Below are 27,791 nucleotides of genomic sequence, written 5' to 3'. Positions count from 1 at the left end.
AATACTATGATATTGCAATTGTACATTTTAACAATTGAATTCAAAACATTTTAATTCATTAGGTATTGCCAAGAACACATTATTGTGTTTTATCAGAATCTTTACTAACCAAGTAAGTGGGAACACTACAGGTAAACATAATATTTGACTAGGCTACTATGTAAGATATTGGCTAAATAAAAATGGAGATAGCCTACATATACACATGCATATCAACAAACAGCTCGAGGGTTGTAAACAGTAACAGTTATAATTGATAAGTAATAATGTACAGTATATAATAATTGATACATATTACGTCTATTGATATTCTTTGCAAATGCAATGTGTATTCTTTCTATTTAGTCGAATCCACACTTTACTGACTGTACCTTTAATTCTGATGCATGACGGGAATTATAGTACTTTGTAGAGACGGGCACAAAACAAGTATGGCGATGTAAAACTACTACTACCATAATACCGTTCACCAACTTCTTTAGGTTCCAAACAATAATGGCGTCGCACGGGGAAGATACAGATCCCCCCAAGTCTGTTGTTTCTGGGGACCAAGTAGAGAGAAAACCCGCGGCAGTGTCGTTTGGTTTTACTAAAACAGTTAGCAAATTCAAACCGTCGACTGGAGACGCTGCGGTCAAGAGAGATGACAGAGATTACTTGACCGGAATTGACAGAAAAGAATTGCAAAGGTAGGCAACCTAACGTTATGCTAATGCTAGCATGAATCACAGGCGGCGGTATATTGTTTTATACAGAGGTTAGCATTAGCTAGCGTCACGGTTACTTTTCCAGCGAACGTTAACTCGCATACCGGCGGTATAATGTAACGGTAACGTTATGTAATTAGTGTAACGGTTACTTGTTCAGCTAACTGACGTTAATATGTCGGTGTTGTGTCGAATTATGTTTTCCCGTCGATATGTGTTTCGCTTCACCCTTAGCTAGCTGGTTGCTAGTTACCCTAACCTGAACCAAATCTCCCGACCTGTCTGCTTTTATGATGTTTAACCACCTGACCCAACCAAACCCTGAGTAATACGTAGAAAAAGTCACTAATGCTAATGCGATGGACAAAATGGCAGTCACTATGCCAGTCGCCAAACCGTGCCAGATGCAGAGTGACCCGTGCTGTGTGAGCTGTGGTTTCACCTGGTTTGTGTGGATGTTGATGTCCCTGATGGAGAGTGGCTGTGTCACTTTGTGGGGGGTACATTGCATAACCGGTAGTTACACATCGACACATAGGACTGGGCACCGAACTAAGATACTTTAAGGCACCGACCGAACAGCCTCTATAGTATCGATTATATGGAATTCAATTCAATACCACATTTTAATACCTAGGTTAAATCTGATTAGCGCATAGCGAATTTTGATGAAGCGTCCAAGATGGACCATGCTAGCCATTGTGTGTGACTGTAGATAGGTGTGTCGATTATTGGGGTTCCCCACCTTACAGCTGTTGCTAGGTATATGTTATGTCATGATTTATATGTCGATTACACTGAGCTCCCAAACAATCGAGTAAATCGTAGAAAATCACTAACTAATGGATACAAAATGTCAATCGATCATGCATCGCCAACCTGTTTGTTTATATGCAGTGAATGCTATTGTGAGCATTGCACTGTTTGTGTGGATTTATGTCCTGATGGGGTGCTGTGTCACTTTGTGGGGGGTCATTGTATCGGTATTATAATGACCTATGGCCCGTAGATACTTTAGGCACGACGACCCTTTTGTATCGTTTATATTGGACCTTATCTGTAATAAAGAAATAATATTGACCAGTAAACATGTTGCATGCTTGTACCACGATCTAATAATACTGGGGATTGGCTGTCTACACGTCGTAGAGTTAATTTATTTGTCTTAAAATGGATTGTATGAAAAAACTGTATGGACTTCTATATTGAAAATGTGTGAATGATACCCAGCCCTACCAACACAGATTAAATCTCATCTGATTATGGAAGAGACTTGGAGGCAACCATTTAATATATTGGTTAACATTAGTGTAACTGTTAGTTTTCCATTCTGATATAACTAGCTAAATATAAATGATAAATTGTTAGACCTTGTGAAGTAGGTGCATACCGTATTTAGCTAAATGAAGGAAATCTTGTTTTGAAGACCCTGACTGCTACCTTGCTGACTTTTCGCTGTACTGCAGTTCAAAACCATCCGAGAAGCCCAAAGAGCTCATCATCCCGCTGATCCAGAAGAACCGGTGGCACAGAGCCGACCGAGCAGGCCAGAGCGTGGAGTGTAATGCTAGTGATGGAAAAACACAAGAAACAACCAAAGCCAATGACTCTGTGGAGTCACAGGCTGTCAAAGAACTCATTGAAGGTGTGTACATTTAGAAGATATGGTTGCGTGTGTGTGTGTATCTGTCTGTCTGTCTGTGAGATTATTGGGAAGGCAGAGCTTTTCATAACCTCTCATACTAAGCTCCTTATACATTTCCAATTTGTGCTTGTAGACTCCCGGAGGCAGCTTGAGCAGTGGCAGAATGGCTCTCAGTCAGAAAGCAACCCGAACCTTGCTATCCCCCTGTTGATGCAAAACAAAGTACCTGACGGCTTTGAGGATGGCGATCATGTAAAGGTGGATCTACGCCCTGAATCTGTAAGTATGGATACCTGTGAGAGAAATAGTTATAGGTGCACATTAAAACATGTTAACTTGTTGCTATACTCAGTGATTGGCTCAGAAAAAGAACACTCTTGATTTGATGTTATATGTTTATTTATTTAAGAAGAGACAATGCACACAAATTACCATGAGCAATTGAGTCCATTAATTGAATTAAAGTGCCAAATCAATGATAATAACATGAACATTAGTTATCATAGTCTAAAGTAATTTTTCAAATATATTGTACTAGAGTAAAAACACTCATATATATCTAGATATTTTTAGCTGTTAAATGCTATTTTTCATCTTTGCCAACATAAACATTCATGTTTCAGCTTGAGTTTGCTGCCTTGCTCAAGGGCATTTGTATAATAGTTCTTTGAGGAAGGAATAGCTCTTAGGTCCTTAGTTAATTGTCAATTTATTTAAATGGTATTTGATGGCCTACAGACACAATAAATCTGTTGGACTGGCTACTTGACTAGATTGAATTGAGTGTTGAAAGTGCTGACGAACTGAAAACACCCTGTGTGCATCACGTTGGCGCTGTTGTGTGCAGATGACATTGCAGTTCAGAAAGTGCTGGGTGCAACAGGCGTAAAATTTCCCCAGAGATGCATCACAATCGGAGGTCTTGCTTTTCATCGAATCTCACACGCCTCGTCTGTCAGCCCATATGCTCATCACTGCGATCGACTGTCAAACATGGAGTCAGGGAGAGAACTGGCTCGCTTTTGCCCAAGCTCTATGTTATGTCCAGCCTGCTCTGTGAGAGCGGGCTCCCAGCTTCCCTCAGAGGATAGCCTTCTGTGGCGACAGAGATGAGCAGGGCCATGGCTCTGATGAGGGCTGCTGTGCTGCTGCCTGGTGACTTCAGTCAGCCGGGGCTGAGTCTGACAGCCTGGAGCCAAAAGGCTGAGTAAGACCGCCATCACAAACTGCTCTCCTCTGTTAGTCACCACTACACTTCTTTGTGTTTCAGAATTCAGAGATTACATAAGAACTTAATTTAGCCTGGAAACGCATTTTAATGCTGTCTGCATTTGGTTGTTTGAGTTTTAAATGTACTTTTATGTCTCTTGATTTACAAAAAAATAATATCATGGTATGTGTCATGGTGTTTGTCAGTCGACAGAGGCCGATTACGATAGCGTTCCTGTTGAGGCTTATGGAATCGCTATGCTTAAAGGGATGGGCTGGAATAAAGAGGAGGGCATCGGACGCACCTTTAAGCAGTAAGTAGGAAGAAACAGACAACTCAGCTACCATGCTAAACATTCTTAAGTTCCAGCTTATCAAGTGGGAGCATTTGCCACTTTCCTCAGTTTTATATTTTTGTAAACTGAATATCTTTTGGTTTTGGACTGTTAGTTGAAAAAATATTTGAAAACATCACCCTGTGCTCTGTGAGTATGCAATACGCGTTGCTGTTTGTTTTTTTGTTTTTTTTATGTCTCATATCCTATCTGGGATTAATTACCAATTAAATCAGTGATGAAATTAGTTTAATTTGAAGAAGAAAATTATTCGGATCTCAACATAGAATGTATTTTCCACTGATGAAAACTAGTCAAATCTGAATATTCTTGCACATATGCAAAATATTATAAACTGTGATTGTATAAAGGCCTTTTTCATAAGGTGGAGCAATTGATAGTTATATACTGTTTGTATATATATCTATATCTATCTGTACTCAAGTAGCCTACATTTAGTCTCAAACTGTGTGCTCCTCCAGCCTTTTTTCTTTTACATCCTGTACATCTCTTTGTTTATTGATTTTATTCTGTGGTTCCCTGTCTGCTCAGACATGTGAAGCCAATCGAACACCAGCTCCGTCCAAAAGGTTTGGGTCTTGGAGCTGATCGCTCAGCGATAAAGGACCTGGAGCCCACCAGACATAAGCGCCCCCCCAAGCCAGGCGAGGAGCGAGAGAAGGAGGAGGAACTAGTGATGGGCCCAGGCGGCTGTGTCCTGGTGGAGTCGGGAGCACATAAAGACTTGTATGGCAAGGTAGGTTGATCTGCAATGGCTTTGCCTCAGTATTCATCATCTGTTGACATGCAGTAACTACGGTTTTTATTCCTATGTATTGATTTCTCTGACTAACTGGTCCTAACCTTTCATTCATGTGCTGCAGATTGAAGGCCTTGATGCAGACAACGCTCGAGTTGTGGTGAAGCTGGCTATTGGCGGCAGGTCGGCAACAATCAGCCAGTACGCTATTAAACTGGTTGGACGCCAGGAATACGAGAAAAACAGCAAAGACCTCAGTAAGGAACTCTCAAATGAATATGAAAAGGTTAACATTCGTGGAAAATGATCTGGATGCTGGCTGCCAAATTAGATGATATTTCACTTCATTTTGGTAACATTTATCATCAAATGCCCAAATTCACGTTGCCCCCACACTCATTTTAACCAAGGATTATGTTTTTTATTACATGTAAACCAGTTATGTAATGACAATAGCAATAGGCTAGTTTTATTAAACAGAAATGACCAGTAATAAGCGTTAAGTTGTTTGTTGCTATTGTTTACTTTAAGTGGTCACATTAGGATGACAACGTCTGAAGGAACAGATGTGAAGCTGGCTCCTGTTTGTCAAGCTGAAGTGATTGGGCGATTGATAGAAAACAATTGAATAATATTTTGGTAATTGATTAATTACGTAACTCATATATTTAAAGAAATATGTCTAAGAATTCCATTTCTTGTTTTTGGAGAGTTGGTCAGATAAAAGAAACAACTTGAATGTGTCAACTTGGGCTTTGGGAATGGGCATTTCCAAACTATAATCAAGAAAATAACTGGCAGATGATGATAAAGAATTGTTAGTCGACACATTAGTTTTGTGAGACGCTGACTGGGCTAAGCAGGTTTATCCTCAAATCACATTTCAGCTTGTGTGTGTGGAAAAACCCCACAAAACAGCTTTTATTTTTAGTAATAAGAGAGTAGAGAATAAATATACAACTGCTTCGAATAGCTGACACTCACAACACTGCAGTGTTTATGTTTGCCATATTTCACCTAATGCCACTCTAACCAGGTTTTTCCCACTAATCAGGTCGCCTCGGTAAAGCCCACAAAGACAAGGAGAAGGAGAAAGAGCGAGAGAAGGAGCAACAGAGAAGGGAGGAGAAAGAGCGGCGAAGTAATGGCAGCGAGGTGAAACCCAGGTCTTCGGACAGAGATGGAGGAAAAGATGAGAGGAAGAGGAAACACAGAGAACCAAGTCAAGACAGGTACACTTAGAACTTTACCACACTGCTACTACATACTTCTCATTTTCATTTATTGGTTAATAATTTGTCCAAAAGTAAACCTACTGTGTTTTTTCTTCCTTCTTCTGTTTCCTCTGTAGAGGGAGGCCTCCAGTGAAAGAGGCAAGGCGACCACCAGCTCCCCCCACCTGGCTCCAGAGAGACTTGAAAGTTCGCTTTGTAGACAAAGCTTTCAAAGGGGGCAGGTACTACAACTCAAAGGTAGGTAGACATTGGGTTTCATTATTTTTGATGAATTAAATTAGCAATGAAATGGGAGAAGTCAAAAACAAACCATTAAAAAGGTAGTCATAGAAGAAAGTAAGGAATATTGCACCGTATCTTGTTCATGTCATAAGTTGCAGTGTTGTAATTCTAAATGTTGGGTTTCTTGTTAAGCTCAGTCTTGTTTCCTTCCAGATGCGCGTAGAGGACGTCCTGACACCGACTATCTGTGTGTGTCGAACTGAGGAGGGAAGACTGTTAGACGGTGGGTCATTAGTGCCATCTCATTTTCTCAAAGAAATGATCAGTGCCTTCTTATTGGCTAAGGTTGTCCTGATACCGACACATTAGTGACATTTAATATCTGAATTATTAGTGAAGAGGTTACCACTCTACCTCTGAGTGTTAAATGTTTGAATAACCTACTGCTTATTGTTTCGGCGTCAGATGTGAAGCAGGACATGCTGGAAACCATTATTCCAAAGAGTGAATGTGACTCCGTAATGGTTGTACTGGGCGAGCACAGGGGACAGGTAAGCAAAGGATAGTCTTTTTTTTCTTTCTTTTTTGCTGGATGTGTGTACTGTACTGTAACTAATCACAGCGCTTACATTTGTTTGTTCAGGTGGGCCGTATTCTCCAACGGGACAAGAACAAGTGCAAAGCCATGGTTCAGCTGGACCGACACGACGAGAAAGTGTTCACGCTGGATTATGACACCATTTGTCACTATGTAGGAGCAGCAGACCACTGATTCAAATGTCCCCTGTCCTTTTCCATCCCATTTGAAATGTTTTGTTTTATTCAAAAATAATGGATTTTAAATATTTGCAATTTTGTAATAAAACATTGGCAAGAATTTTATTTGTACAGATGTTATTACAAGATCTACCACCCCCCATCCCATAAAGAAAAGTTGCAATGAGTCATTTCCAAAGTAGTCTTTACATTTATTAGCAAATGAAGTCCACTAATGGCTTTAGTAACAACAAAAAGGTCAATCTTTAGGTCATATAAAAACATATTTACAACTGTTCTACATGTTTGACAAGAGTATGAATGCACTGGTGGTGTAAAAGCTCAGCATTCAATTTCTGACATTTACAGGTTTTAGAGTGAAAAGACAACTTAAGAATGTCAGTCTGTGATGGCAAACGTTAAGATGAGACTAACTGTACAGCTGTGTCTTTGTGGCTGGGCTCACTCCTTGGGTAGTTGGTTTGCTGCGTTAGCCCGGAGCACGGCTCCAGGACTGGGGTAGGGCCGCTGCTGGAACAGGGGGCCCGCCGCTGTGGTATCTGCACCCGTCTTTGCTTCGTTACGCTTGGGCAGGCCGCTTGACCACGTGCCCCTGTAAAGATAGATGTTTGGCTTTATGCATTCCGCCTATACTTTAAAGAGGCACATCAGAATCAGTTTACTGGACATATTTAATTCTTCTGTGGCTCTGGAGCTTTGTCAAATCTGAGAAAATAATCTCATCTTTAGACTTTATAACACAAAGCCTGTGTAAATTATGTGGCTGTTTACCAGACAGGGATGGTCGAATAAAAACGTGTTAAATTGCATTGTGGTAATTGTAGGATTTGGGTTTTTTCCAGCTTGACTCATACTGGTAATTGAAAGGCCTCTAATGCTTTCATTTTTTCTGTTTGTCTCTCCCAATGCTATGGAAGTCCCATCCAATATGTCTGGAGTACTCCTTTAAAGACAGGACCAAGAGCTTTGATTATCATGACTGTAAATACTGTACCTTGGGGCATCAGAATAAGCACTTGGATCCATTGGGTCCATCTCATCATCTTTTCTCCCTGAAAGGAAAATAATGTTACTTCCATTCATGTAAAAAAAAAAAAGCCTCATTAATTTGAAAATGCTTGTGTCGTATGAAACCGATGTAATCGTTACCTCTTTTGTTCTTACTGTACGGAGCCGTGTCCTCTCTCCTCATCTTTCTTCTGTCTCTGTCCCTCCCTTCATCCCTCTCTCGGTCCCGATCCCGATCCTTGTCTCTTTCCCGCTCTCGCTCTCTGTCCGGCTTCTCAAATGGCCTCTCGACTCTTTCATCTCCTCCCTCAACTGAAAAATAAAAGGCACTGGTCACAAAATAAACCAAAAACAAACTTCATCCTGAGATTATTGGCTGAGTGATAATAAACCCTGCAACGATGTACCATGGTAATAGGAATGATGGATTGCATTTGCATCAGAAAGGTTATTTTACGGAGGCCTTCTAATACCTTACCTCTAATTTTCTTGGCAGGTTTTGTTACCACTGCAGTTGGGTCATTTGGGGACAGCCACGCCACCAAATCGGTCTCCGCATTCCAGTAATAAGGAAGACCACTGCGGATTGAAGGAAAGGCAAATGGTTGAATTTGTTGGAATAACTTACTTAACAATTAATAACATTAGGAAATGTGTTAACTGAAATTGCTTGATGAAAACACAACTCTGCATAGCAGAAGTAGTATAATTGTGGATAAATTATGGATTAAGGATAAAAACACTGGTCCTTCAATGGACAACACAATACTATAAACACATACAGATACCAAGAAAATAAAATCAATCAAAATAAAAGTTTCCAAATTCGTTTTTTTATTTTATAATGTCCTTTTTCCAAATGACAATTTTATTTCATAATTTTCTTTATTATATCAAATCAGTCCACAAATGACTGAGAAACCACTATTATGGAGATTTATTAGAAATTCTGACCACAAAAACACAGTCTCATTGTGACCTTTGCTTTTTTTAAAGATAGATTTCTTTTAGGCATTTTAGGCCTTTATTTACGACAGGACAGCTCAGACTTGAAAGGGGAGCGAGGTAATGTCCACGCAGCAAAAGGGCAGCAGGTCGGAGTTGAACCCGCGCTGCTGCGTCGAGGACTAAACCTCTAAATGTGGGCGCACTCTACCAGATGAGCTACCCGGGCGCCCCATTAGGACCTTTTAAAATATCGGAGATAGAATTATATATAATAAGATATCATTTGTTATATAAAAAACCCCGTGGTGTTTGAATCTCAGTTTGACCCCATTCTAAAACCTATTTGCGCAAACAAACAGATATGACTGTATGGGACTTTCACCATCTAAAACCACTTAAAAGAAAAATGTTTAGGCATGTCAAAAAAAATGTCGGTCAACAGCAGCAACTTCTTGTAGAAATCGTGTGTACGTACCAAGCGGGGTCGAACACTTTATACCAGTTTGGTGGTAGATTCTCCACTCTCGTGGATTCGTAATCGACGTTGTTGTCATCGTAATCTTCAGCGATGATCTCCTCGTCGACCTCTGGATGAATTGGAGAAGAAAAGCGGTTTCACGACGCATGGAATACAAAAAAAAATGTCTGAAGGTAATGTCTTCGTCAGATGTTGTCTACTACCTTGGTCTGATGGTTTAACGATCCCTCTCTTGGCCAAGCGGGCCAGCAGTGCCGCGGGTAGAGGCATCCTGCAACAGAGAGAAGGGAGGATTCATTTATGATGATGATGATGATGATGATGATGATGATGATGCAACCAGGACGGCAAACCACCCACTGACTTCAGCAGCCGGAAGCAGGGATACACAGATAATGACCTCTATCCAAAAAAAAAAGGTATACTTAACCCAATCATCAAAATATAATGAAACTGATAAGAAAATAAAAGAGCTTTATTTAACTATTTAATGGGGATTGACTATTTTCCAGTTTTATCATAATGTTTTCCTTAGATATGTATCTTGTTCCCTGTAGCTGTCTTAGCTTACCCTTGTCTTTCATGTAGGTGGAATTCTTTTATGGAATTTTCCTATACCGTGTGACAATAAAGCAAATTCCGAGTCTCTTGAATCTAAAATTTTAAGTACGTGTATAGTTCTTTGTATGGCTTAAGTGACACTAAACCGAATATTGCTTAGGTTTTGGGTTCTTGGTTATTGTTGGTTTGGGAAAACACATTGATAACAAAATATTTAGCATTTTAGAACACCAAACAATTGATGGATTAATTGAGAAAATAATTGCCAGATGTATCAACAGTGCTTTAAAAAGAAACCCCAAACTAAAAGGGTTTGGTGGCGTGGACAACTTCAAAACATTGAAATTATATTTTGCAACATTAAGATAACTGTTTAATTTCCCAGCATCACTGCAAAGTACTTCTGTAGTCAGAGTGGCACGAGCCACCCTGTTATCCTAAACTATTCAATTCAATTTTATTTATAGTATCAATTCATAACAAGAGTTATCTGGAGAGACTTTACTGATAGAATAAGTCTGGACCCAACAGCTCTAGTAGTTCCCCTAACTGCCTGTCTATGGTCCCCTAGTGACTAGAAATGGTGCTAGGTGTAAACCGAGCCCCGGGTATCCTGCTCTGCCTTTGAGAAAATGAAAGCTTGGAATCTTGCTCCTTATGAGGTCATAAGGGGCAAGGTTAGATACAGTATTAGGGGACCACTAAAGTCTGTATAAAAGAGACTTCAGATACAGTATTAGGGGACCACTAAAGTCTATATAAAGAGACTTCAGATACAGTATTAGGGGACCACTAAGGTCTATATAAAAGAGACTTCAGATACAGTATTAGGGACCACTAAGGTCTATATAAAAAGAGACTTCAGATACAGTATTAGGGGACCACTAAGGTCTATATAAAAGAGACTTCAGATACAGTATTAGTGGACCACTAAGGTCTATATAAAAGAGATTCAGATACAGTATTAGGGGCCACTAAGGCCTATATAAAAGAGACTTCAGATCAGATTAGGGGGACCACTAGGTCTATATAAAAGAGACTTCAGATACAGTATTAGGGGACCACTAAGGTCTATATAAAAGAGACTTCAGATACAGTATTAGGGGACCACTAAGGCTATTATAAAAGAGACTTCAGATACAGTATTAGAGGACCACCAAGGCTATATAAAAGAGACGTCAGTACAGTATTAGGGGACCACTAAGGTCTATAGAAAAAGAGACTTCAGATACAGTATTAGGGGACACTAAGGTCTATATAAAAGAGACTTCAGATACAGATTAGGTCACCACTAAGGTCTATATAAAAAAAACTTCAGATACAGTATTAGGGGACCACTAAGGTCTATATAAAAGAGACTTCAATACAGTATTAGTGGACCACTAGGCCTATATAAAGAGACTTCAGATACAGTATTAGGGGACCACAAAGGTCTATATAAAAGAGACTTCAGATACAGTATTAGGGACCACTAAGGTCTATATAAAAGAGACTTCAGATACAGTATTAGGTCACCACTCAGTCTATATAAAAAGACTTCAGATACAGTATAGGACCACTAAGGTCTATATAAAAGAGACTTCAGATACAGTATTAGAGGACCACCAAGGTCATATAAAAGAGACTTCAGATACAGTATTAGGGGACCACTAAGGTCTATATAAAGAGACTTCAGATACAGTATTAGGGGACCACTAAGGTCTAAGAAAAGAGACTTCAGATACAGTATTAGGACCACTAAGGTCTATAGAAAAGAGACCTCAATACAGTATTAGGGACCACTAAGGTCTATAAAAAAGAGACTTCAGATACAGTATTAGGGACCCTAAAGTCTGTATAAAAGAGACTTCAGATACAGTATTAGGGGACCACTAAAGTCTATATAAAAAGACTTCAGATACAGTATTCGGGACCACTAAGGTCTATATAAAAGAGACTTCAGATACAGTATTAGGGGACCACTAAGGTCTATAAAAGAGACTTCAGATACAATATTAGGGGACCACTAAAGTCTATATAAAGAGACTTCAGATACAGTATTAGGGACCACTAAGGTCTATATAAAGAGACTTCAGATACAGTATTAATGGACCACTAGGTCTATATAAAAGAACTTCAGATACAGTATTAGGGGACCACTAAGGCCTATATAAAGAGACTTCAGATACAGTATTGGGGGACCACTAAGGTCTATATAAAGAGACTTCAGATCAGTATTAGGGACCACTAAGGTCTATATAAAGAGACTTCAGATACAGTATTAGGTCACCACTAAGGTCTATATAAAAGAGACTTCAGATACGTATTAGGGACCACTAAGGTCTATATAAAAAACTTCAGATACAGTATCAGGGACCACTAAGGTCTATAAAAAAGAGACTTCAGATACGTATCAGGGACCACTAAGGTCTATATAAAGAGACTTCAGATACAGTATTAGGGACCACTAAGGTCTATATAAAGAGACTTCAGATACAGTATTAGGTCACCACTAAGGTCTATATAAAGAGCTTCCGATACAGTATTAGGGGACCACTAAGGTCTATAGAAAAGAGACTTCAGATACTATTAGGGGACCACTAAGGTCTATAGAAAAGAGACTTCAGATACAGTATTAGGGGACCACAAAGGTCTATAAAAAGAGACCTCAGATACAGTATTAGGGACCACTAAGGTCTATAGAAAAGAGACTTCAGATACAGTATTAGGGGACCACTAAGGTCTATAGAAAAGAGACCTCAGATACAGTATTAGGGGACCACTAAGGTCTATAGAAAAGAGACTTCAGATACAGTATTAGGGGACCACTAAGGTCTATAGAAAAGAGACCTCAGATACAGTATTAGGGGACCACTAAGGTCTATAGAAAAGAGACCTCAGATACAGTATTAGGGGACCACTAAGTTTGTAAAACAAACACAGGAATGTAAGAAACTGTAAGCTACTGTAATGTTAGCAATAAGCAGTTAGTGAAGGAATAGTAAATCTGTGCTATTCTGATGATGTGTGCACATGCGTCCATTAGGGTGGACTCTGTAAGATGTAAGGAAAGGTCCCTGAATCAGGATTAAAACCTGAGAGGAGTGGAGAAGACTTCACCATTCTTCATCCCTGCATGCTTATGTACCTCTGCGGCTCCAGTAAGATAACACGTTAGCTTGTGTCGCTAGGCTACTTTACGATGCTCTGTTTAGGACAAAGTCTTCTTTATGAACAATAGAGGCATTCTGGATTTTGAAATCAATCGCGTTATGTACGATATGAACCTTCATTTGCATTAAACTACTGCACCGGGGCCGCTCGACGACTCCAATAGCAGAAACTGGGTGAACAAAGCAACGCATACGCACCCATGCGAGTCCTATATTCCCCTAAACTACACTAACACTAAAGCCTAGACCTTACATAGATGGGTTAATGAATGAAAAATCAATCCACGTTACCTATTTTTTGTTTTAAATAAGGAAAATCGCCCCTCTGATCTTCGAGGAGAATGGACGACACGACTTCCCACAACAGCACACGGCGCGCGCAATGATGACGTCGCTCCGTTCTCCTGGCGACGTCAAACATGGAGGAATATGCCCGTGAACCTTGGTAAGTTTCGTTTTTTTTTTTTTAAACATTCCCCTTTGGTTGTATCTTCAACATTGTTATCCTCGGACATAGTTTTGTCCTTTTAATGTCATATTAAAGTGGTCGTGAGAGGGAACGGAGGGGCTCTGTGCGTTAGCCGGTTAGCTTAGCATAGTGAAGGGTCAGGGCTATAAAGAGATAAAGCTGTATACAGCTTCGCTTTAGGAACCTTTTACATTCAAGTGTGTGTTTTTTTCGGTGACAGAGGTAGGAGGTATTGTCAGGAGAAAAACACACATAAAATACAATTTTATTCATGTTTTTTTTTTTATTATACTTTATTAATCCCACAAGGGGAAATTACACTTTTCACTCTGTTGTTATTACACACATTACACACAGGCCTGAATTACACACACATGCACTAATGGAGAGATGCCAGAGTGAGGGGGCTGAGGGGGAAAGGCGCTCCGAAAGGCGCCCAGCAGTTGGGGATTCGGTGCCTTGCCCAAGAGCACCTTGGCAGTGCCCAGGAGGTGGACTGGTAGCTGTAGAGGTGCCAGTTCACCTCCTGGGAGACAACTTTTGACAAAACTTTCCAGACTTTGGTCCGTACGGGGACTTGAACCAGCAACCCTCCGGTTTCCAACCCAACTCCTGTGCACTGAGCTACTACCACCCCCTTTCTCCTAATGTTATTATAGCTCAGTTTAAGTGTGTGTGAATTTGACAAAACTTTCCCTGACCAACACAGAGAGACTAACTGGCACTATGCAGGGGTCTTGCCTAAATTCCTGGCTATGATTATTTCTGTATTTATTGTTTCTTTCTTATTCATGTTTAATATGTTTGATTGCTTACGTATGCACCAACCACCGAGGCAAATACCCTTTCTGATTTTGACTCAAATACATGTTCTAATTCACAAGGTAAGATAAGATATTGTTGGTTGTTGCAGTAACACAAGGATCATAAATAGGTACAAATAAATAGAGAAAGATAGTCAAAAATAGGAAGAGGTTTATAAAACTAAAATGGGAATAAAAATAGAAAAGATGTGACTAGTATAAACAAAGTCATCCAGGTATAACATATGTCAATAAAGCCTCCAAAAGCATTGCAGTAGCACAGTGTAATTTCTGTATGGTACCGCTTTCCTCTCCACATTAAATTATTTTGAATGACAATAACTGGACACATTACATTACAAAGCAAATGCATGCGTACTTTGTTTATGTTTCTGTCTTTAATTTTTCTCCCCTCTCTTCTTAATTCTCTTCTACTCGGCAGTCCCTGGAGAATAGTGGATGACTGTGGAGGAGCTTTCACCATGGGTGCGATCGGGGGAGGAGTGTTCCAGGCGATCAAGGGCTTTCGCAATGCACCTGCAGTGAGTTCACTGCAGTATGATAATACTTTATAATATTTGCATCGATTGTCGTCACTTTTAAGGGCAGAATTCAACAGATCTCCAATGTTTCAGGGCGTTGGACACAGACTGAGAGGAAGTGCAAACGCAGTGAGAATAAGAGCTCCACAGATTGGAGGTGAGGAGGTCTTAATACGCTTATGGCACATGTTAGAGTAAAACATAATCATTCCTTTGTCCAAATGCAAAAAAAAAAGGTTTGTTATATGTGGGTGGCTAGAGCCCAGTTATTACATTTTACTTGCTGAAAACTAAAATCACACATTTAACCAGAGGAACAAACACTCACTCTTTTTTTTGGGTGGTTTTGCAGGTAGCTTTGCTGTATGGGGGGGGCTCTTCTCCACAATCGACTGTGGTTTAGTTCGCCTGAGAGGGAAAGAGGATCCTTGGAACTCTATAACAAGCGGTGCCATGACTGGGGCCATCCTGGCAGCCCGCAGTAAGAGGAAGTCCATATATTACCACAAACTGACTATATCAAATTAACTAGTGTGAGTCAATTAATCTTGTGTTTTTTTTTTCCAGGTGGGCCGTTAACTATGATGGGCTCTGCCATGATGGGGGGAATATTGCTCGCTCTCATTGAGGGTTTTGGGATCCTTCTAACCAGATATACAGCGCAGCAGTTTCAGAACCGTAAGTGAACCTGAATGAGTTAGTGAAATTGTACTTTAACGGCTATAATCAATATTTCTTTTGTACAAATTATATGTAAATGGTGTCACTCGGGGTTAGTTGTTTCTGCCACCCTTAAGTGCTCAAAACATCTATTATTACAGGTTTAAATGAACAAGAGGAATTCTTTTAGTCCCTCATAGTACTTATGCAATGCAATTAGAGTCTCCTTTTCTACCGAACACAAGTATTCTCCATGCATTATGGCTGATGACCCACTTATGCAAAGAATTAACCATTAGTGCGGTGAGCAGTCTGCTCAGTGTGAGAAAGGCCTCTTTAAGCAGATAGAGATCCTTGTATTCCTCTGAATAACTGGTCAAATGTAGAAAATGTGGTGTCAAAGCACCTCCAGCAGAGCTACAATGGCTTGTTCTAGGTAAATGTCTTGGTGTCAGTCCTGTAGAAGCCAAAGACAGCCATTTACACCTCTGCTTTTCCTACTATTACATGTCCAAATGTCTTCCTCTAATAAGGCTTATTCTGTGAAAAGTAGTATCACTAGTGAATAAAGTGGGCTCATCAAAGGTTAATTGAACATTAACTTTAAAATGTCTAAGTGCACATATATTGTGTCTTCATTATATTTATACCATGGATGAACAGGATACTGTCACAGAAACCTGAGAAATTCACTTTTTGTTGTCCCCCTTTGTTTTCTTCAGCTATTCCTTTTGCAGAGGACCCCAGTCAGTTGCCTCCAAAGGATGGGGGTCAGCAACAGGGGGAAAAGGGACAGTTTCAGTAGAGAGAAGCAAGGAATGAAACCAGCTGTGGACACAGTGAGTGAGACCAAAGAGTAGGGGGGACACCAGACAATACGGCAGGTGCCAGGATGACCAGGCTGTGGAGATACTGGTCTCTACAGCGGTGTCAAGTAGTTGCACTATGTTCTTATACCTCAGGGGCAAATTACTGTGAGTTTAAGTTATTTTTGAGTGAATGTTGGTGACAAACCTCATTGTTGCACCTCTCGCATCTCATCCAACACTTTCTGTAATAAAGGTGCTGTAGGTAGGATCCAGGACTCAGCCCAAAAAATTAGAACATCGACAACTTCTCAGTCCCTCCCCCCTTTCTTACTACAGGCTGTATGGAGTGGCAGAAGAGCCGGATTTTTCTTTTTAATGACCTGCTTCATGTAGTTCGACTCGAACATGGGGTCAGTTTCAGCAAATATGACAGAAAGTTAGTTGCATAAGTCTTACCTACGGCACCTTTAACGGTTTGTGAGGTTTTACCATAGAGTGGTATTCTGAGAGTAAGGTAGTCTTAAGTCTTTTATTATGTGTCAGCTGTGACAACCAATGCAAATAACTCTGTGTGTGTGTGTGTGTGTGTGTGTGTGTGTGTGTGTGTGTGTGTGTGTGTGTGTGTTCAATTGATGTGTGTGCTTTGAGATGTGTCCAGGTTCAACAAAACCTCAGTCTAATCTTTGTTGTTGTGCAGTTTCTCTCAATAAGGTCTTGCCTCACCTGGCAGCTTATGTCATTTTGAATCATTGTTCAATTACTATTTTACGTATTAGAAGGACGAGCACAAATCGTGGAATATATGGCTCGAATTACTAATGGATGCACCTCTAGTCACTTTAATCGCTGCATTATCCAACCGAGCACTTTTTAAACTCCATCTCTCTGTCTGTTTTCTCACAATCGTAGCACCTTTTACAGGAGAGAGATTTTGTAATGGGATCCAAGGTTTAACTGTCAAACTATGTATAGGAAAAAAATGTTTATTTTATGTATTGTCTTAATTTATTTGTCTTGCGAAAGCTGATAAAAAAATAAAGGCATCCGATGTTCTTTAAGACTTGAAATAGTGTTACTCTTTCACATTGCCCTACCTTTATAAAGCCTAAATTATGGACTTATGTAAGACAATAACCGGTGACATCACACACGTTCCTTAAACCTCTATTTCCTGGGAATGAACGCCCCCTGTCGCCTCTCAGCTGGTACTGCACCCGTCGGCCGCTTCTGTCCAAGGTCCTGAAATATTCTCAAACTTGCACTAGTGAGCTTACCTCAATTTTGTCTACCATGCCAATACTTCTTAATATTCCTCCATTCCGTTTGACTATAGCTTTGCAAAGAAGCCCCACGGAGCCGCAGAGTGTCTCCTGAGTTTACCTCCACCTTCCCCTGGAAAGATTTCCACTGTCATCCTTTTAAACGGCTCAACTAGTTTAATCCTACCGACTGACCACCGCGGATATGGGGACGCGTGTGTTTTAATATTCCCTCACCCTTGTGTGCCTGTGTGAATTAAACCAATTCGGCTGTCTTTATTTTTTTTCTACCCACGTAAGATATTACCAGAAATCGGCTTTAATTGGATTTCTCGGCTGAAAGCAGAATGGCCTGGAGCGTCTCAGCTGCACCGGCGTGCTGCGCGTCGATATGAAATGATAGGCAGCAGATGGTCCCTTTTTTTTTCTTTTTTTTTACCCCTAGAAAGTATTTTTGGGCCCAAATTCATATCTGTGATCCATTACGCATCGCAGATCCCCCTGAGAAGTTGATGCTGGGTTTTCTGAAGTGATTGCGTGGTGTTAAACTGCGGACATGGACAAGAAAGGTAGGAACTCACGAGTTGAGATAGCAAGAAAAGCCTATGTATTAAGTAATAAGAAGAATATGCGCCATTGTACCTTCAGAGTTATGCACAACAAAAAACAACAATGCACTGTAAAGCTATACGCTGAAGGGACATCAGTGTAGGTGGAAGATGAATCATTTTGTTGAAATAGTACTTCCAGATATTCTGTGAAGTTGACAACCTTGATCAAAAATAGTCCATCCTGATAGTATAGCATGTTTATGATATTTCTGGCTCCTCCTGTGAGTTTTTTTCACATGAGTGAGATGAAATAACTGGACCTCAGGCTTGTTCTTTAGGCAGGGCCTTGTCACCAGGTGATCATGGGGCCTGGTAGGGGATAGTACCGGGCTAAATGCTACCACTAAATAAGTAGGTCGCATCTGGTCTATTAATATGAGGCCTTCAGGACAGTTTACCTGTCTGTTGCTACAGCCGGGCTCAAATCCTTGCTCAATTGTGTTGGATGATAAACTTTGAGCTGATATTAGCAATGAAATGAAGTGGTGGGAGAGAGAACTCACACCATGGATTACAACAGTAACTAGCCACAGAGTTTTCTTGTTTTAACTTTGATGCATTGGCATAAATAAAGGTATCCTCCAAAACATAAGACCCATGCCTCCATTAGCAAAGAACATTTACTTGCTAAGAACATAATAATTTGCAGCATACGTTTTGATTTGGTCATGTGATACTTATTTTTTACTTTCTTTTACTTTAAATTCAGAATGCTTAAAAACAACACAGAATAACATAATTATTGTGTTTTTTTTTTTGACAGATGCCCCCCCTGGGGGGGATGGAGGAAAAACAGACACCCTCGGGTCAACTGGCTCCGCCAGAAAAAGAGGAGGGGGGACCAAGAAGGCGATGCAGGCCAACAAGTCCGCGCTCAGGGCCCCCCGAGCTCTTTGCTGCCTCACCCTCAGCAACCCCATCCGCATGGCAGCACTGGCCCTAGTAGAGTGGAAATATCCTTCTCTGTGTCGGTGCACAGTGGTTTACGTATGTTTATGCAGACGGTCTTCCATGCAAATGTGTAATGTGTTCATGAGAATCATATGGTAACTCCCCGATACGATACACAATACATGGTTTACATCATATTAGATTAGATTAGATTAGATTCAACTTTATTCTCATTACACGTGTACAGGTACAAGGCAACGAAATGCAGTTTGGGTCTAACCAGAAGTGCAATAGCAGTAAGTGCAGGATATATACAATGGTTCCATAAGTGCATAAGTGAATAAATATGGAAATGAATAATATTATAAACAGAATTTTACAGATGGGTTTGTCCTATGACTATAAAATATAGATAACAAATATTGTGCGCAAGATTTACAGCTGGATATGTACTAAACATAATATACAGGTGGATATTACTAAAATAGAATTTTTACAGATGTGTACAGTGAACATAATATACTAATGGTTTACAGAGTTTACAGGTGAAATGTACTATGAATATATATACAGGCGGCTATTATTATAGACAGAATTTTTACAGATAGATATAAGTCAGGCTAAAATGAGCAGTATAACAATGATTTAAGGTAGTACAAATAAACTTTGGGCAGAAGCTATCCGAATTAAAGTGCAGTGGAAAGTAATTGAATATTACAGTTAAAAATACAATATTGCAGATGTATATGTAAACAATTGGTACTGTAAATAGACAGTCAGCAGTGCAAATTGAAATGTAATGTGTATATCACAATACAACAATTCTGCAATAATGATGATATCGGTCTAACTATGACTACAAAGTGCACGTAAAAAGGTTAAGTGCAAGTTTTCTCTCTTTAGTCACTGCAAGTCCAAACAGCCCAATATTTCAGCAGACGTTTTTCAGTCTGTAAATTAAAATTACAGAACTATAGAGTAACTATGGGTCTGTAATTTAGACTCAAACGTGGCTGGAGCATCTGTTCCGTTGATAGTGAACTTATGCTCTAGTTTTCCTAGGAGCAGGGAAATCTGCTTAAGAGAGCCTTTTTAGTCATTAAAATGTCTTCATTTGGCACCAGTGTATGGATTCACCCATCACAAAGAAGGACGACATATCGCCGTATCGATATTTTGTCCCACCCCTAGTGTGAAGTTTTGTTATGCTGTTGTTTCTATGTTCCTGGACAGATGCATTCACGAAGTCTGTTGTGCCCTTAACTGCAATCCCCAAGCCATTTGATATTTTCATTCTACTTGCTATTTTTGCCAATTGCGTGGCCATGGGCGTCACCAAGCCGTACCCCGACGATGACTCCAACGTTACCAATCACAAACTGGTGAGTTGTCATTGGAGAGATATACAGTTGCTTAGCCTACCTTGTCTCTTTAACTCATTTAGAAAGTTCATGGTATCCTAAGCTTGGTATTAAGGCTCCAATAAGTTTATGTACTCTAATGGAAGAAATTAATCACCACAGTATTACATAATAAGGAAAAGGTGAAAAAAACAGGTCACTTAGTGGAAGAATCTTTATTTCACCATTACATTCTAGCACAGGTTGTGTCTTGTTGGTTATCTAGTGAGAATGAAACACATACATTGCCACTGTGGTGGAATTTCCAGAAATGCCATGTAGTGGCATGATAAGACTAAAGGGAAAGCTTAGACATCGGGTCATCATAGGTCAGAGGACAGGGGACGAGAGTATTCATCCAGTCTCTGATAAGCAAACCTGATTCTGTGCTTGCCTCCCTGTCTCAATCAGGGAACCTACGTAGACAGCTACATGATAAGGGAATGTTTTTTTTCCAGGACTATCTCCCTTTGGAGGTCAGTGGAAGCAGTGTAAAGGGGCCTGCCATCGTTTATTATGCAGCCCAGACCTAGGCGCAAGTTAATCATCTTTACTTTGGCGCCATCGATAGCTTGAGATGTCGTATACTTGATAGTTGGGGCTAGGGATGTAAGCATCAGGAAAAGGCACAGGACCCGAGAGTCGGGGGGGACACTGCAGAATTGCACATCATGGTTAAACCGTACTGTCTACCTTAATCCTCTCAATCGAGATCAGTAAATGCTTGTGTGTAAGATATCAAAGTCTCCCGAACCTTCATGTATCCTGAAGAAAGCTGCTACTGAGTTTTTCCATAACAGCCACTTTCTAAAGGATGCTCAACCTCTAAATCAGAAACCCTCAACATAAAAGTACACAGCAACATGTAACAAACAACAAAGTTCATCACATAGTCACAGAACACAACACAAACACAAGGATTCATTGAAAAAAAAAAAAACATCTTCCTACATGGAAAGGAAAGAAAGCAACTAAAGGAAGAAAGTCCTTTAGGTATTTCCAGTCTTAATCCAATAGTTCCTTCATTTTATTCCCTTATTTGTATGACTGATGCACCCATACATACCCTGCATATTATGCTTTAATGATGCATAGACAAATAGATAGACAACAGATCGTTCAGAGCGATCTAAAGGGCCCGACATGGAGAATGTCACATCAAGTATAGCTTCAATTAGATGCTGGAGCTCTTTGATCACACGGAGCTTTCTTCTTCTTGGGAGCTGAAAGTATGAAAAAGTTTTTTGACAGCAACTTGATACCTTTTGAGGGGAACAAATGAAACTGTCAAGGGGTACTATGTCCACGTGACGTACAGTGTCTGAGCTTCTTTTACACAGTGCATGTTCTGATGTTCCTATTTCCAAGGCTTGACTCTCACTAATAACATCCTGCGTGATTCCCCTGAGATGATTTTCCTTCTCACGTCCCCTGAGTCGTGAGAACGCTGATAGGTGCACGCATGATTCGTGACGAAAGTGTAGGAAAACAGTTTTGGTTTCTTTCTTTTTTAATAATAAAATGACAGTAGTTGCAGGTAGCAACAATTAGCGAGAAGGTGCCAGTGTCCCGTTGGATGGTAATGGTGTTAGAGGGGAAAGAAGTTGCGCTATGACCTCGTTAAGGTGACCCTGTCGGGGATCACGACTGATTTAAACAGCACCCATCTGCCTCTTCTTTGTCTACTCTCTTTGTCTCTCTCTTTGTGATACATTTTGTTTTCTGTAAATTACAAATTACAGCGCGGTCAGACTGGAAACAAGCCTGTTTTAATTTGGCATATTGGAAATATGAACCAATGTGACCTACAAACAGCTTGACATGTATTTGGAAAAAGTCCAATATTTTTTTAGAAACAATCCTCCTCCTTGAACCTTGTTAGCAGCGAGATGAAAAAGCATCCAATATTTGAATTCGATTTCAGGTCATTTTGTAAAAAGGGTCGCAGGGAGTCAGGGACACACACGCCTAGACTTGCAGCAGGATAGATCTTAGTAGATCTCTTTATTGGATTGCAGAAAGGATGTAAGCTGACAGTTTAACATGCACTTACCTTCAGTAACTAACTGTATTATCAGGTAAAATCATCCATTGTTTTGCATCAAGTTTTGGTGAATGTTTAAGAGTTGTATGTATTCAAGTCATCTTGCACTAAACCACATTATGGCAGGATTATTGTGTCAGCCTGACTTAAGAGCCTGGTGACAGGGGTAGCAGTGATTAGAAGCTTTAAGCGGAAGGTTACAGAAAAGGGATCCAGGGACATGCTTAAGCATGGGTTAGGCAGTGGGTTAAGAGGTTAGAAAGCCACCACAGTCAGCCTTTAATGATAGCACGTGGTTTCCACAACGACGCATGAAGAAGTCAGTTAATGCCATTTATTGCTGTATGTGACAAAGAGAAATCCGTTTCCAAATGTCTTTATTTCCCTGTGATGATAACTTGACATTTTCTTCCACAATCTTCCATATTTAGTTGTGTCAGACGCACTCGCTGACTTTTAAAAGTGTCATTGCAATTTTGCCAAACATCTTTACTTTGCCTTCTTCTTTTGCTTCTCAGGAACAAGTTGAGTACGTCTTCCTCGTCATCTTCACCATCGAGACCTTCACTAAAATTCTTGCCTACGGCTTAGTCATGCACCCCAGCGCCTACATACGCAGCGGATGGAACTTGCTTGATTTTGTTATCGTCATTGTCGGGTATTTTGTTGCTTTACGGCGTCAAGATTTGCATCTGGAAATGCCCTGATAAGAAGTAAAGTTCTGACAGTTCTTATATGTGTGTGTGTGTGTGTGTGTGTGTGTGTGTGTGTGTGTGTGTGTGTGTGTGTGTGTGTGTGTGTGTGTGTGTGTGCAGGTTGTTCAGTGTGATAGCAGAAGGCATGACAGATCACAAGCCAGGAGAGGCCCATCATGCTGCAGGAAAACCTGGAGGCCTGGATGTCAAAGCTCTCAGAGCATTCAGGGTGTTACGACCACTTCGGCTCGTATCTGGAGTGCCAAGTGAGTTTTTCCATTCATTTCAGTTTGTGTGTTATGTGTTTTTGCATGTGTGTTTCTGTGCTCCATCGCACATGCACCTCTGAAAAATGTGTTTGCCTTGTCAGGTTTACAAATTGTGTTGAACTCCATCATGAAAGCCATGGTCCCCCTTCTGCACATCGGTATGTTGGTCATGTTCGTCATCATCATCTACGCTATCATCGGCTTGGAGCTTTTCATCGGCAGGATGCACAAGACGTGCTACTCCACCACTACGGGTCTGTGCTCCCTTAACTCAAGCAGATTTTTTGCGGTGTTCAGATTTCACGGATGTGTGGACTCAACGCTGCTCTCTGCTCCAGGTCTCATGGTGGAAGATGATCCGTCACCTTGTGCGTTTGCCGGGAGCGGGCGCTTTTGTGTCGGGAACGGGACTGAATGCAGGGGCAAGTGGGAGGGCCCCAACGGCGGCATCACAAACTTCGACAACGTTTTTTTCGCCATGCTGACCGTTTTCCAATGCATCACAATGGAGGGTTGGACAGATGTTCTCTACTGGGTACACACACATGCTCCTGGGTCCTCCACAGTTTTACATTTGCTGGTTGTATTTTTTTTTTTAAACAAAAAAAACGTAACTGTTCCCTTACTTTGTCTCTGTCTCTCTGCACAGATGAACGATGCCATTGGCTTTGAGATTCCATGGGTTTACTTTGTTTCTCTGGTCATCTTTGGATCCTTTTTCATTATCAATCTCGTATTGGGTGTGTTGAGCGGGTAAGTTGGCGACTCACTCACACTCTAAGAAATATCTGTAAATTAACAGTTGTAGGACTGTAAATTTTAACAGAAATTGTCCCTTGTACGTGATCCCCAGGTATATTTCTGTTTATTTACAATATAACAGAAAGTGTTATGTTTTTTGTACCATTGACACAGTTATTGAACTGAAAATTTCAGTTTTTTAATTACGGTAGAATGTCCGGGTAATGAGCTGCAAGTACTGTTTCTGTTATTTTACGGATTTATTTCTTAGAGTGCAGCTGTCTGTGCCTTTCTTGTGTGTTATGAGTAGGGCTGGGGACCGAATTCAATACTTTTTAGGCACCGATCAAGTTGCCTCAAAAGTATTGATTATTAAAAAATGCCTCATCATTCAATACCTGAGGAGTGAATCTCATCAGCGTCAGTGAGCCAATAAGCATGCAGCGTACTTCTACCAAGATCTAATAATGTTTGTGTTACATGTCATAGAGGCACACAGGAACAGCCTACGTCTCGCACAGAGACGGGGCTCACGTACTGGAGCTTAAAAAGAAATAAAAAAAGATTTGTGCCACAATGTGTTAATGTTGTAAATGATGTAAAATTGGTTTCAAAACAGTATTGTTTAGGAACCGGTATCAAAGTCACGGTATTGGGTATCGGTACCATTTTTTTTTTTTAACAATACCCAGCCCTAGTTATGAGAAACAAAATGACTCCCATACATTTGTTTTCACTGTTTTTCACTGAGTTTCTTGGTCCTGTGTGTGTGCACAGAGAGTTCTCCAAGGAAAGGGAAAAGGCGGTGGCGCGTGGTGAGCTGCAGAAGGCACAGGAGAGCAAGCAGATGGAGGAGGACATGATAGGCTACATGGACTGGCTCATAGAGGCCGAGGACGTGGACGAAGAAGGAAACAAACGTTAGTTCAACACAGATTCATGCAGACAAACCAAAGTAGATTACATGTAGCTTTGTATTTACACATCACCTGGCTCTGTTTGACTTCAAAGGTGCTGCGATAGCAAAGAAAAAGATGATGAAGAAGTTTGGCTGGTACAAGCACAGTGAGGACGGTGGAGGTAGGTCAGCTGTCCTGGTCTGTTAATGTGTTTGTATTTTTTACACGATTCTCTTTAACACTCGGTACTTATCTGTTTTCAGCTGAGTCAGACTCAGATGATGATATAGCATACCTCGATGATGACAGTGGATTCTGTGCTTCTCTCATGTAAGGGCACAGAGAAATAACAGCTTCTTCTTTTTTTTTAAATCCCCGGCATAAAGGCGTTAATGAAGTCAATTTTTCTCGTTTTCTCGTTTTCTCAGGGCAAAGATGATGGCCAATAGCTTCTGGTAAGTTGAGAAAATAAAAAAAGGGATCATGAATGTTATTAGTGGCTACACTCTTGTCAAAATGCACACCTCATTCAAAACACTATTGTGTCTCCTTTTTAGCGACCAGTTGTGCCAGCTGAATCACACAATGAGGAAGAACTGCCGTGTGGCCGCCAAGACCAATAACTTTTACTGGTTGGTGCTTCTGCTGGTGTTTCTCAACACAGTGGCCAGTGCCTCCGAGCACTACGGACAGCCAAAGTGGCTGACAGAAATGCAAGGTAAGAATTCATTCCGCCTTTTATTTGAACCTTTGCTGAGCTGTACTCCAACTCTACACTGGGACTCGCTGATGTAAAAAATATGACTTCTTCTTCTCTGTTTGTCCTTCAGAGCGAGCCAACAAGATCCTGCTGCTGCTGTTCACTCTGGAGATGTTGATGAAGATGTACGCCTTTGGCCTGCAGATCTATTTCATGGCGCTGTTCAACCGCTTTGATTGCTTTGTGGTGTGCGGCGGCATCCTCGAGACGCTGCTCGTCGAGTTGGAATTCATCCCGCCCATCGGCATCTCGGTGCTGCGCTGCATCCGACTGCTCAGGATATTCAAGATGACTCGGTAATTGGTGCCAGAGTTTAGTGGTGAGACATCAGTCGGCCGCATGAGGAAGAAAGCTGTGTTGTAGATGTACCTGCTGTTTTTTGTAGTTTTTTTTTTTTTCATCATGGCTTTGCTCTCTTTGATTTTGTTATTTCCAGGCACTGGGCTGCTTTGTCAGACTTGGTCAACTCGCTGCTCAACTCCATGAAAGCTATCTGCTCCCTTCTGCTCCTGCTCTTCCTCTTCCTCATCATCTTTGCCTTGCTGGGCATGCAGTTATTTGGAGGCAAATTCAACTTTGACGAGACTCAGATGAAGAGAAGTACTTTTGACTCCTTCCCTCAGGCTCTGCTCACTTGTTTCCAGGTGATTTAAATGTCCTCTATATCTCACAATGTTGCTCCACTCTTTACCACCATTGTGGTTTCAATTAGCGGTCTCTCACTCCGTCTGTCTACTGTGTCTCTCTTTTCTTTGCAGATCCTCACCGGAGAGGACTGGAACGCTGTGATGTACGACGGCATCATGGCCTACGGAGGTCCCATCTTCCCCAACATGGTGGTGTGCATCTACTTTGTCATCCTCTTTGTCTGTGGCAACTGTATCCTTTTCCTTTTGAAGTCTGAGCATTAAATGATTGGTCTTTAATTCCAAATGCAAACAAATGGGGCTCCTTAATTTTGTGATCAGACATTCTGCTCAATGTGTTCTTGGCTATCGCTGTGGACAACTTGGCAGGAGGCGGCGAAAAGACCAAAGTCGAGTAAGTTTGACATAAGGAAAAAATGATAGTGAGCAGTCGTACCGGACACATTTATAACTGACCCATCCTTCTATTTCCTGCTGCGCTTAGACTGATCAGTTTATTTACCTCATACAAAAATATCATTTTCAAACAATTAACCCTTTAGATTAATTGCATTTGTTTTTTTTCAGGGAGAAAAAGGAAGATGAAGAAGAGTGGGATGATGATGAAGAGAAAGAGGATGAAGAAGCAGGGGTAGAGAATATTTGTCTTTCTTTACTGAGCATATTGGACTTTGTTAAAGTGAAATGCCAGACAGCTAATCTTTTGTCCCGTGTGTAGAACGATGAGGATGACTGGCAGGAAAACGAGGAGCTGAGGGCCATCGAAGGACTGGAGGGTGAGTCCGACGGACACCACGCCCTGCAGGAAAGACAGCAGACATGCCGATTAAAGACGTAAACTGTCTCTTAATACTCTCTTCTTTGCTCTTTATTTAATTATAGGAGTTGCTCCATTAAAGCCTGAGTTCTCAGGGCCCAAAGAGAAGATCGTCCCAATCCCTGATGGAAGCTCCTTCTTCATTCTTGGAAAGAAAAACTGGTAATCTGCGTCAAATCAGCCTAATTTTACTACACTTCCATAACACTAACAACACCGACATTGCACAAAATAATCCACTTTCCTTTTGCAATTTCCGTCCTATTCTCAGTCTGCGAGTCGCCTGCCACAACCTCATCCATCACCCCTACTTCACCAACTTCATTCTCATCTTCATCATCATGAGTAGTATTTCCCTGGCTGCTGAGGATCCAATCAAATCCCACTCATTCAGGAACATAGTAAGAAAGACCACACCAGAGCCTCATGCCGGCAGAC

The 27,791-nt window shown here is 40.8% G+C and overlaps 4 protein-coding genes and 1 long non-coding RNA gene across 7 annotated transcripts in view; 3 read left to right on the top strand and 2 right to left on the bottom strand.

Annotated features, from left to right (window-relative positions):
• The first annotated feature begins 419 nt into the window (after positions 1 to 419).
• On the top strand, positions 420 to 7,056 carry gpkow (G patch domain and KOW motifs). 2 transcript variants are annotated; one of them, XM_032521465.1, is made up of 11 exons: positions 420 to 689; positions 2,174 to 2,352; positions 2,486 to 2,631; positions 3,769 to 3,875; positions 4,449 to 4,653; positions 4,781 to 4,913; positions 5,711 to 5,888; positions 5,996 to 6,128; positions 6,327 to 6,396; positions 6,579 to 6,664; positions 6,757 to 7,056. In XM_032521465.1, the coding sequence occupies exons 1-11, from the start codon at positions 496 to 498 to the stop codon at positions 6,883 to 6,885; spliced, it is 1,560 nt and encodes a 519-aa protein (XP_032377356.1). In that variant the 5' UTR covers positions 420 to 495; the 3' UTR covers positions 6,886 to 7,056. The 2 variants fall into 2 exon arrangements, with proteins under 2 accessions (XP_032377356.1, XP_032377357.1); XM_032521466.1 differs by having other exon boundaries at positions 6,008 to 6,128; positions 6,757 to 7,012.
• On the bottom strand, positions 554 to 24,700 carry LOC116692889 (uncharacterized). The gene is made up of 2 exons (XR_004332807.1): positions 24,629 to 24,700; positions 554 to 1,340 (listed from the first exon to the last, which is right to left on the bottom strand). It is a non-coding gene; the product is annotated as an uncharacterized LOC116692889 (long non-coding RNA).
• pqbp1 (polyglutamine binding protein 1) lies at positions 7,065 to 13,437 on the bottom strand. Its single transcript, XM_032521472.1, has 7 exons — positions 13,329 to 13,437; positions 9,528 to 9,595; positions 9,322 to 9,433; positions 8,377 to 8,477; positions 8,040 to 8,210; positions 7,885 to 7,942; positions 7,065 to 7,482 (listed from the first exon to the last, which is right to left on the bottom strand). The coding sequence occupies exons 2-7, from the start codon at positions 9,592 to 9,594 to the stop codon at positions 7,332 to 7,334; spliced, it is 660 nt and encodes a 219-aa protein (XP_032377363.1). The 5' UTR covers position 9,595; positions 13,329 to 13,437; the 3' UTR covers positions 7,065 to 7,331.
• Positions 13,377 to 16,926, top strand: timm17b (translocase of inner mitochondrial membrane 17 homolog B (yeast)). The gene is made up of 6 exons (XM_032521473.1): positions 13,377 to 13,482; positions 14,752 to 14,851; positions 14,945 to 15,008; positions 15,204 to 15,332; positions 15,419 to 15,529; positions 16,234 to 16,926. Exons 1-6 carry the CDS (start codon positions 13,457 to 13,459, stop codon positions 16,314 to 16,316), a joined length of 513 nt encoding a protein of 170 aa, XP_032377364.1. The 5' UTR covers positions 13,377 to 13,456; the 3' UTR covers positions 16,317 to 16,926.
• The window catches only part of cacna1fa (calcium channel, voltage-dependent, L type, alpha 1F subunit a), a 25,980-nt gene continuing 15,798 nt past the window's right edge, over positions 17,610 to 27,791 (top strand). The window contains exons 1-21 of one of the 2 annotated variants that reach the window (XR_004332806.1): positions 17,610 to 18,148; positions 18,954 to 19,143; positions 20,358 to 20,463; positions 23,044 to 23,183; positions 23,341 to 23,486; positions 23,591 to 23,743; positions 23,828 to 24,024; positions 24,139 to 24,242; positions 25,008 to 25,150; positions 25,242 to 25,310; positions 25,393 to 25,459; positions 25,558 to 25,584; positions 25,687 to 25,847; positions 25,960 to 26,185; positions 26,326 to 26,533; positions 26,648 to 26,768; positions 26,858 to 26,930; positions 27,104 to 27,167; positions 27,255 to 27,312; positions 27,419 to 27,515; positions 27,625 to 27,754. Coding sequence is in view for 1 of the 2 variants with exons in the window: in XM_032521453.1 (XP_032377344.1) it covers positions 18,136 to 18,148; positions 18,954 to 19,143; positions 20,358 to 20,463; positions 23,044 to 23,183; positions 23,341 to 23,486; positions 23,591 to 23,743; positions 23,828 to 24,024; positions 24,139 to 24,242; positions 25,008 to 25,150; positions 25,242 to 25,310; positions 25,393 to 25,459; positions 25,558 to 25,584; positions 25,687 to 25,847; positions 25,960 to 26,185; positions 26,326 to 26,533; positions 26,648 to 26,768; positions 26,858 to 26,930; positions 27,104 to 27,167; positions 27,255 to 27,312; positions 27,419 to 27,515; positions 27,625 to 27,754 (2,493 nt within the window). In the remaining variant the exon portion in view is untranslated. The remainder of the gene's footprint in view (positions 18,149 to 18,953; positions 19,144 to 20,357; positions 20,464 to 23,043; positions 23,184 to 23,340; positions 23,487 to 23,590; positions 23,744 to 23,827; positions 24,025 to 24,138; positions 24,243 to 25,007; positions 25,151 to 25,241; positions 25,311 to 25,392; positions 25,460 to 25,557; positions 25,585 to 25,686; positions 25,848 to 25,959; positions 26,186 to 26,325; positions 26,534 to 26,647; positions 26,769 to 26,857; positions 26,931 to 27,103; positions 27,168 to 27,254; positions 27,313 to 27,418; positions 27,516 to 27,624; positions 27,755 to 27,791) is intronic. The other variant, XM_032521453.1, reaches the window with a different exon arrangement.

Source organism: Etheostoma spectabile, chromosome 7 (genome assembly GCF_008692095.1).
Source record: "Etheostoma spectabile isolate EspeVRDwgs_2016 chromosome 7, UIUC_Espe_1.0, whole genome shotgun sequence".
Classification (NCBI taxonomy): Eukaryota; Metazoa; Chordata; class Actinopteri; order Perciformes; family Percidae; genus Etheostoma; species Etheostoma spectabile.
This window is presented reverse-complemented; position numbering and strand designations above follow the sequence as displayed.